The sequence below is a fragment of the Glycine soja genome, chromosome 13 (genome assembly GCF_004193775.1).
Source record: "Glycine soja cultivar W05 chromosome 13, ASM419377v2, whole genome shotgun sequence".
NCBI lineage: Eukaryota > Viridiplantae > Streptophyta > Magnoliopsida > Fabales > Fabaceae > Glycine > Glycine soja.
Genome location: NC_041014.1, coordinates 15,488,201 through 15,498,845, shown reverse-complemented (window position 1 = coordinate 15,498,845; position 10,645 = coordinate 15,488,201). Strand labels below are relative to the sequence as shown.

The 10,645-nt window shown below is 31.5% G+C and overlaps 1 protein-coding gene across 1 annotated transcript; it reads left to right on the top strand.

Moving 5' to 3' along the window:
* The first annotated feature begins 2,821 nt into the window (after positions 1-2,821).
* On the top strand, positions 2,822-8,818 carry LOC114381164 (biotin carboxyl carrier protein of acetyl-CoA carboxylase 2, chloroplastic-like). The gene is made up of 7 exons (XM_028340351.1): positions 2,822-3,464; positions 4,463-4,495; positions 4,632-4,795; positions 4,922-5,231; positions 7,661-7,732; positions 8,246-8,311; positions 8,412-8,818. Exons 1-7 carry the CDS (start codon positions 3,303-3,305, stop codon positions 8,433-8,435), a joined length of 831 nt encoding a protein of 276 aa, XP_028196152.1. The 5' UTR covers positions 2,822-3,302; the 3' UTR covers positions 8,436-8,818.
* Positions 8,819-10,645: the final 1,827 nt, after the last annotated feature.

The window sequence follows — 10,645 nt, the reverse complement described above, 5'->3', positions numbered from 1 at the left end:
AACAACTCTTTACTAATATCGCAGTTTTTCTTAGAAAAAGAGATTTAATAGTTAATAATTAAAGAAATCCAAAAAAATTTCTTTTATTTTTATACTATTTATTCTTTTTCAATTCAATTTTAATTTTGTCTTCTTTTCTCATTGTCTCTCATACTTCTCTGTCTTCTCACATGTTTCTTCAGTTTACTTGATTATCGGTGAAGAGTAAATAAAAGATCTCATTTTTAAATTTATTTTAGGTCTCTCAAGTCCTTGAGTCACCCCTGAGCTACTCATCTTCGTCTTCGACAACAATTTAGTCCACCAAGTCGTCTAGGCCCAAGTTGCAAATGTGAGAGTGTGCACCCACATGTAGACACGATGATAACGATGATTATGGAGAGAAATCATTATTGAAGGGTGAAATCGTTAGAGAAAGATAACCAAGATAGAGAAAAAGAGTAATGGATTTTTCGAGGCTCAAACCCCTGGATACTGATTTTTCTGCTAAATTGTGTGATTTTTTGTATTTTTTCCTTTTATTCAAATCACTTGGTTCTTTTTTTCTAACTTTTTTCCAGATGTCTAAAAAATTAAGTAAAAATTTCAGTTCAAAATTCGCAGCGATCAATTCTCAGTAATTTTTACGAGTTCGTATGTTCAAACTACCAGCACCAACGATTTTAGACTTCGAATTTTTTAAGCATGGTATATTGATTGTCTTGGGCTTACTTTCTACCTTCCTATGTATGTTGAACTCACTAGGCTTGTTTACCACAGTTTTAGGAGTTAAATATTCACTTAGAACCAAAATTTCAGCCAAAAAATTCAATCATTAAAACTCAAATTCATAATAGACACAATCATAAGAAAACCTAAAAGTTCAAGAAAAGGTTCACAAACAAAGACTCTCTAAGAATTTTGCATGAACATGTTAAGGAATAATTAACATGCAAGATTTGACTCAAATCAAATAATAGGCTAAATGAATTTCATACACTCATGAACAAATGATTTAGACAAAGAAACAAGAAAAATAAAATTCAGCACAACATAAAAAATATTATGTGACAAATTTCATGACTAGACATGACTTTTATGACAAAACTACAATAGGTGAACAAGTCACTCTAGATTTTTGAGGTTTTCTTCTACTTTAATGTTTTTGTAAGAATTTTATGATTTAGGTTTCAGTCACAAAAAATAACAAAACAAAACTCAAAGAAACCTAAACTTAACACAATTCATGGTTTTCCTTTGATGTTATTATAGTGCATAGTGCCTGATTGAATCTTTGCGGGTTCAATTTGTGTTGAGGTTGGGTGTTTTGTTTTTACTTTTATCAATCTTTTTAGCAACTATGTGGTATGCGTTTTGTATCTGCAGGTTTATCCACCTCACCGAGACTTGTTTGTAGATCCAATTGGTTTTGTGAGCGAATCATAAAAGGTTGCCGTGAAAAATTCACCTTATTAGCTTTATTCCAAGACCAGACCATGAATTTGACACATTCCAAATTGTGCCGCATATTATCTTTATTTCCTTCTAGTTTTTTTCTGGAACTTAGGGGAGTGTATTTTATTTTTTTTGAAAGAGGATATTCTTTAAAAACAATTTGAAAAAGAATATTTAAGCAAAGAGGGAGAGTGGATATAGCAATCTCAAAAAATTCAAACCAAATTAATTGGATTGATTTGGGTGGATTTAAATCCGTAGGATTCTCACACTCATGAATACCCTATATATCCCTAGTGTTGAACCGAGGATTTTTTTTTCCTTCTCTCCCTCCAGCAATTGGTTCTTGAACATAGTTACATAATTCTTCAATACCCTTGCGCGTACCAAATTTATGGTATTATATAATATGCTAGATTCTCTTTAAAGAAACTTGTAATAAAATTTAAAAGTGCCGAACTATGTAGCTACACTCTTTTAGTGAAAGTGTTTTTTCATAGGATCTTCTTTCAAGTGTTTCTTATAGGGTCTTCTCACAAGGATTTTTCAAGTGCCAAACTTTTAACAAAAAAACTTGGTAAGGTTATAAGATCTTAAAGACCATAAAGGAGTGTTTCACAATCCAATTCAAAAGTTTGAACAGTTGGTTCTTGAATATAGTTACATAGTTCTCTCAGGAATCTTGTTATTATATCATATATGTGTTCTAGATTTTTTTTAAAGAAAATCTTATAATAATAATAATGTAAAAAGTGAGAAACCACATTATTACACATATTACATATATGTACCCATACTTGATGAAAAAACTAAATACAAATACGAAACTAATCATGGCTCTTTTGTTTTACTCTCCACGGTTGCAATTTAAAAATCATATTTATATTTGTATTTTTTATGCTTCATTCAGAATTTAATCTCTTCAAAATCAGCAAATGCCACGTACTTTAATGCATTCAAAACTTAGATTCTTTAAATCAAGAAAAGTCGTGAGCCTTTATGTATTATCAATTTAGTCTCTTCAAATAAAAAAAGATCATACATCTTTATGTTTTTTGACATCACTGCTTGATTTGTTGTTGTTTGTTTTTAGATATTATCCCTTTTATTTTATTTATGATGTTCGGTGTGAGTGTCATTTGTAATTTTATAATTTTTAAGCAATAAATAGTATAAAAAAAAGTTACTACTATTAGTATTTTCTAAATTATATAATCTATGTTTATTATTGTACATCATGCACAAAATATTTCCTGGTGCACGTTATCGTTAAGTCAAAAGTGTACTCTTCTTTTGTACATACCAATGATGATACCATACCATATTGGTGAAGTCAAAGACCCACGATAATAGCAAAAGCAGTGGCCATAGATCGATCAGTGCACTTGGAAGCTGTTTCGATCGTTGAAGACACCAACGTTGTGCACTTGGCTCTAGAGGGAAACATCAAACATGTCTCCGAGACAAATGCAAAATCAGTGACTACAAGCCACGACATATGGTTTTTATTGTTGTTTGTTGCAAGTTAGTTAAAACTGTGTCACATTGATGGTTATTGCACCACTTGCATCGTAATCATCGAAGCCACACTTGTAAAAATCTAAACTAAAACCAAACCAAACCAAACTAAAGTGTTCCAATTCTTCTTTGTATTCTCCATCCACCCTCATTGCACTTTTTAGTTTTTACCCTTTTTCGGTGTCTTCTCATATTCCTCACACGCACACCCTCTTCGATCTCAACGCCTCTTTGGCTTATATTCTCACCGACCCACATTGCCATTCTCACCATTCTTTGCAGATCACGCACCCCTTTAGGAAGAGAGGAAGGAAAGTCTAGTTTTTGGTTCGTGGGGGTTGGTTTGCGAAATGGCCTCTTTCTCGGTCCCATGCCCCAAGTGTCCTACAACTTCTTCTTCTCCCCCTTTGGGGTTGAAATCTCTAAATGTTTCATTTCAAAGGGTGTTGAGCTTGAAGCCTTCTCTTTCATTCGGATCTTTGTCTGCTGAATCTGCTGCATCAAGGATTCAGGTATGAGTTTTGATAAGAGAAAGAGAGAGAGAGAGTTCTTTTGCTTGTGAGTTCCTGTTTGTTGTGAACTTGTGATTCAAGTTTTGAGCGTCTAACCTTTTAGTGTGTTTGGGTCAACATTTTGCAAATTTGATTTGGAAGTGACATGATTTATATTTAAACACTCTTATTATAAAAGCAAGTTAATAGTGAAACTTAATATAATATTTTTTACCAATACAAAAACTACTTAAAGTTGCATTAACTTAAAATCAATTAGCTGATATTTCAATGTAATTCTAGACCATCTAGCATGAATCCAAACATGTTACCAAGGATGACACATTATTAATTCACAGAAAGCATAGTATTTCTTCTCTGATTATTTCGGTAGTGTTACTGTTTTGTTCAATTGATTTGTTTTAGTAATAAATAAAGAGCGATACTTTTATCAAGGTCCCCTTTAGAGTGTCTAAAAGAATGAGTATGTTGAATCTGGTGTTGAACATAAATGGCCTTTAAATTGCAAATACAGAAAAGCATAGCAATATGTTAGATTCAATTTTGCTTGAGGTGATCAATGTTTTTGTCAACAGTTATGACGATATTTGCAGTAATATACAAGCGTGTATATCTTGAAGCCTGGTAAATATCAGCTTTATAGTTTATGATGTTTATTAATTTTCTATGATTCTGATAATGATCCTTCTATACTTGATTTTCCTACATGGGACTACAACAGAAGTTTTTCAGCATGTTATCACTTTCAGAAGTTCAATATATTCACTGCTATTTGATGGCTTTGAAGCACAACTGCAACTAAAAGTTCAAATTTTTGAGCTTGTAATCTTAAACATTAGGTTCCAATGAGCTTAAAGTTGAAGAAATTATAACTTGTCAATTAGAACTATTTCATTTCATAGATGGTGCATGATTCACTGGATAAATAATAAATTTCTTTTTGAGCTTAAAGTTTTTTATTAATTAATTATTTCATTGTTACTTGTTGTCCCTTGCAGTGCCTTAACAGGAAGCAATTTTCTGTTCTGAAGGTCAGTTTGCATCAAGTTTGTTAGCAGAGTTCACATTGAGTTTTATTCTGAATGAAATTTTATTCTGCTGTTCAAATGTGTTCTTCATTAGATTGAGAAAATGTCACCATAAGTTACCCTGCTATGTACATTGTAGGCTACTAAAGTTGAAAATTCCAATTCTGCCCCTGTAATGGTCAATGGACCTAATGTTGCTTCATCGAAAGAAAAAGAAGTGCATAATGGAAAACTCTCTGGTGGTACTATCCCAGATGATGCTTCAATTATTGCATTCATGTCTCAAGTTTCAGACCTTGTAAAGTAAGATTAACCAGCTTTCACTTTACATGCAATCACTTTTTTTTTTTTTAATTATTGTCTATATTAAGCCTGTTAGGGCATGCATTTTTTCCATAGTTTTTCTTTTAATATCATTTCCTTGGCCAGACTCGTGGATTCGAGAGATATTGTGGAACTTCAACTTAAGCAATCAGACTGTGAGCTCATGATAAGAAAAAAAGAAGCATTGCAGCCTCCACCAGTTATAGCCCCAACATCCCCACCAATGCACTATGCCACAGTTCCTTCTCCGCCACCACCACCAGCAGCTGCTCCTGCTAGCTCTGCACCTCCAAAAGCAGTTCCTGCCTTGCCTTCCCCTGCAAAAGCAGGCACATCTTCTCACCCAACGCTGAAATGTCCGATGGCAGGAACCTTCTACAGGAGTCCAGCACCTGGTGAACCTGCATTTGTCAAGGTATGCAAACATGCATGGTTTGAATAGCACACTTTTTTTTCTGTTGAGGTGTCAATTTGCAAAGGATAACTTATGAAACTAAATTATCGTCATGTTTACTGTGACATCTCTACACCGACATATATATACTTAAGAAAAACTTTAAAATTCGGAATTTAATTAAATCAATTTTATTCAAATCACTTAAACAACTTCACGTGGATAAAAGGGTCATATTCACTTCACTATTACCAAATAAAACTTATTAGAAACATTTCTAACTCAAACCAAGGTCATCCAAAACTCCAAATAATGAATTAAAGACTCAGCATGTGAAACAAAATGATAAAAACTACATGTCTAGAACTTTATGCAATTAATACAGAACCCCATATTCCAATATCATATCCTATTAGAGCATTGTGCTCCAGCGTCCTCTAGCATGAGGTTCTCCATAGTCATCCACCTAACCATCTGCGCCCACGAACACAAAGTTCGAGATCATCACAAGATCCAAACACAAATAGCACACAGGGAATAAGTTATCGCATTCCTAACTAATAGAGAGAAACGGGACAACATAGATATACATATCATATAAATGAAATAGAACTTACTTTAACACAGCTCATGTCATTCCATCACTTATTGTGTAACATCACATCTCAACACTACACGTCTCACACATTTTCACATTATTCACGTACTCAAGGATCAAAACACAATATCACTCAATCAATCAATCAATATCGATAAATACATAAGTGTTATGCAACAAATATACTAAATCTCAATCCTTTATGCAATGTGATATCATGTTGGTGAAAAACCTCATCGAGCGTCCAAGAGTACATGACAAGATAGACCACTCTGGTAAGTCAAGTCACTTTCACTAGGTAAAATCATAGGTAGACCAGTCAGGGTCACTCTGTTTTACGAGAATGCTCTAATCATATGGGATCAACATAGGTTTCAAGGAACATTCAAATCAAGTGTATTTACCCCAAGGCCTACACTCCGAAAAGTCCGTCAGGGCCTCTCCCTCCTGATTTAAGTTCAACCCAGAAAATATTTTAGCACGCAGACTCTATCTATAAACTATACAAAACACAAGACTCCTCAATTGTTCTCAAAATTATTTGAACTCGTCGTGTCTCAAAGTGATTAAACTCGTCGGGCTTCCACAATGGATCTGATCACAATAATCGTTGCGCATTAATTCGTCACCCTTAAAGGGTTTTACAGTTATGTGATTATACGGTTCATATCTCACAACTCAATGCACACAACATCTTAATACACATATGATCTCATAATTTAACACATACTCAACTTGTCACTTACACATAGTTCATCACACTTCCATAATTCCAAGACAACGCATTATCACGCCTCATGCATTATATACATGTCACATAATAATAATATTAATATGTTAGGTTTATATGATTAAACCCCTCAAACAATTTCACATAATCATATCAAAATCAAAAGAATCAAAATCATAGGTCAAAAACATGAAAATACCAATAGTACTTAATTTTATCAACCAATTCGCATCAAGGTATCAATTGACCCGTCAAACACAACAATATTATAATTATAATCATAAAGAAAGAATCACAATACAGTAAACGTCCCAAAATAAATCTTAATTTAACCCTCTAACAATCCCTACACATGTTCATTCTAACCCCAATTGCAATAAACTCGTCTCTTACCTCTAAGTGGACTCACGTGTGTAATCCAGTAGTGATAGCGGTGTCTCTAGAGGTTCCATAAGATTTCTCAAGCTTTTCCTTTGATTGCTCTGTTAGGGTTTCCAAGCGTTAGAAAGAAGAAAAAATTGGAGCCTCAATTTCATTGTTTCCTTGTGAGGAACATTTCTCTCACCATAGACATTATTGCGTAAATCCCAACGGTAAGGATGTGCAAAAATGAATTTCAAACTTGGTGTTTAAATTCACGAAGATCCAACGGTTAACGATTTCGGAATCGTAATTTTACTAAGACAAATTTGAACATATGAAAAAAAAAAGGATTTTGAGAGAGAGAAGAGAAAAATAATTTGAGAGAAAGAGAGAACGTAAAGACTTATCGTAAATGTAAAAACCTAATATATCTATATTTATAACTAGGGTACTTTCAGCTTATTATTTATTTTATTTTTTTATTTTTTTATTTTATAAAAAGAAACTCTATTTTACTCAAATAAATAAAACACTATTTTTTTATTTTTTAAGAACATATATTTATTTTATTTACCTTAAAAAATTATTTTAATTAATAAAATAATTTCTCCTTATTTATTTAATTATAAAAATCTCATTATTTTTCTAAAACTCTATTTTTTTGTAAATAAAATTCTTTTTAATTTATTTTATGAAAAATGGATGTTGCATTTACCAAGCTAATCAATGAAGAGACTAATTACTTTGCCGTTGCTTCAGGTGGGAGATAAAGTGCAGAAAGGCCAGGTTATTTGCATTATCGAGGCTATGAAACTGATGAATGAAATTGAGGTATGTGTCTTTTTAATATATTGTTTGCGTTCCCATATACTTAGGATATTTGTCCCATTGTATAGATTATCCTCCCGTATAGTAATATACAGAAATCGTTAATGCAAGGATCTTGCAGTTAACAAATCTAAAAGCACAGACCTGGTAAATCTGTTTAAAGACTGTTTTTGTTTCTGTATTGCTATCTGTTTGAGCTGCATTAACAGTTTAACACGCTACGTACAAAGTTGAGTGGTATCAGTATGAATGGATTAGGAAATAAGTAAACTATGTGGTAGTGGAGAACATGGGAATGCATGGAGTATGTGTATAGTTGGTGTTAGGAGATGAATAAAATGAAGGAAACATCCAAAGTGAGTTATGTGGAATATTTTATTAACATCTGGGAGGAAACAGGACCCTCTAAGAGCCTGTTGGACTCAAACTTTTCTACTGTAATATAAAGGTTCTCCTTCTGAACCAATTTCTATAAATCCTCTAATTTTTTGGTTACCTTTCATTGCTTGGTGGCAGGCTGATCAGTCAGGAACAATAGCTGAGGTATTAGCTGAGGATGGGAAACCAGTCAGTGTGGACACGGTATTCTTTCTCTCTGTGTGTGCGTGTGTGCACGTGCGTGTATGTCTGCTACAAACTACATTCTTGATTTCTATAACTGATATACTTGTGCTTCATGCAGCCTCTTTTTGTAATAGTTCCATGAGTACCAGAAGGGACCTTACTTCGAACTTGATGTGAAATCTCCCTTGTTGGAGCAGCATGGTATTCGATGACTTAGACTCTGTGTTCAGAAATTTGTTGAGTGGTAATGTTTGTCTCATTTTAAGAAATCCTTGTCGTCTTTAGCCCCCACCCCTCCTCTTAATTTATTGAGATATTTTGGACATAAAAGCCCCAGCATATCAGAATGAGAATATTGGACATTTCAGTTCTATAAGCAGTTTTGACATTTTTAGTAGTATTTATGTTCTATTTTTGTTTTCTGATTGCCCCCTCTTTCTTGTCTGAACCTGCTGGCTGGATGTTACATTACCACAGTAATTTATTATACATCTTTGTGGCCAATAAGATTATTTATATTCAAAATAATCTTCTTCCTTTAATGAAAATTAGGCCCATTTTTTGGGTTGTTGTGGCATTCCAACTTCTGAATCAAAATTCCTTGCCACCATTGTGTTCAGAGCAGTTTCATGAACTGATATGGATTCATTTCAAAAGAAATTGTTTACAATTTGTTGCAAGCATGATAAATAGCATACATGGAATTTGAGTTCTTGTTGAATTGAGCCATAACTTCGAAATCACGTTGGTGATATTGACTACTGGTTTTATCTTGAATGGGATAAGATAAATTTGTTCAAATATAGTTGAACTCATATTACAAGTTGCAAGCTTCCAATGTCTGAGGCTTACAGAAAATGTATTTTCAAATTTCTAGAGTAAAGAAATAATAAGGGAGCTATGATCCTTTCCTTTTGGGGAATCCGGAAAGGGATATTTTAGGGAAAAGAAATAATAAGGGAGGTACGCTTATTAATTAATAAAAGTCTAGTTATCTAATTACCACAGACGCTAGACAAAATGTCCCCTTTATCATGGAAACATTGTTGATATTGTACCGGAGAACCTTTTTCTCCCCTAAACATTTTACTCCCCAAAAGTGCTTTTTAATATAAATCATAATGTTATAATATTTACATTATAAGTTATAATATTATAATACTTAAATTTTATAAGTATTATAAATTATAATTTAAATATTATAATTTTATAGTTTATAATGTAAATATTATAACATTGTAATTCTATAAAGTTATAACATAAATATTATAATATTTTAAATGTATATAAAAATTATAATTTTATGCATTTATTTTAATATTATAAATTTATAAATATTAAAATAAAGTTATATAAATTAGTGATGTGGTAAAAAATGGTAACAGAATAGGATAAAAACATATGAAAGCCAAAGTGATTGTATGAAAAATATATTAAATAATAAATTATATAATTTATTTATTAAATATATTATTTTTATTTTTATTGATAAAATTATTCTTGATAAAATAGATTTAACATAAAATAAATATTAAACAAACAATTAACTCATAAATAATGTATATAAAATATAGTGTTTATAACATAATTCAAACAAGTAAAATGATTTGGTGAGTTAGGTGGTGATGTGAACAATTTTCATATTAGCATGAAAATATTATATCATGGTCAAGTAAAGATCAACAAATGAAAAGACTGAAATTATGTAATTTTAAAAATTAAGAGACCAAGTTGTAGATTAGGAATTTTAAGGGTCTAAAAGTTATAATTTAATCTAGAAAATTTCAAGACAGAGGAATAAGTGTTAAAATTTCATACATATATTTTTTGCTGTTAAACTTTTATTATTAAAAGAGTAATTGAAATTTAAGAATAAGACAAAAAGTTTAAAAAAAGTTATAAAAGATTTGGATTGGGTCTAACATATGCAAATCTGATAAGCAATTCAACCCAACTTTTTTTAATTAGGTTGATTGGGTTGCATAGTTTAATCGGGCCCATGTTTCCTTGACTTGAAGAAGAATATTTTTATTTAGTTTTCATGAGAAAACAGAATATGTTGTTTTGAAATTTGATATATGTATAATAAGTTTTATAATAATTTATACAACATTATTTGATGTGTCTATCTTTTTTTACCATATCATTTATTATATTTTAAAAAAATTTCTTTCCTCTCACTTTTTTTCATTTCTCTTTGTTGTAAGATTTGTTGTACAAGTATCAAAATTTTGAAAACTGAAAAAAGAATGAAAATAATGTCACTGTATAATTTTGAATAAAAAAGTATCCGGAAAATTTAAAAAAACAAAACATATATATATATATATATATATATATATATATATATAT

Coding starts and splice junctions, on each gene's coding strand:
- LOC114381164 (XM_028340351.1), top strand. CDS start 3,303: ATGGCCTCTTTCTCGGTCCCATGCCCCAAGTGTCCTACAACTTCTTCT. Junction 4,496..4,631: donor AGCAATTTTCTGTTCTGAAG/GTCAGTTTGCAT, acceptor TGTACATTGTAG/GCTACTAAAGTTGAAAATTC. Junction 5,232..7,660: donor GTGAACCTGCATTTGTCAAG/GTATGCAAACAT, acceptor CCGTTGCTTCAG/GTGGGAGATAAAGTGCAGAA.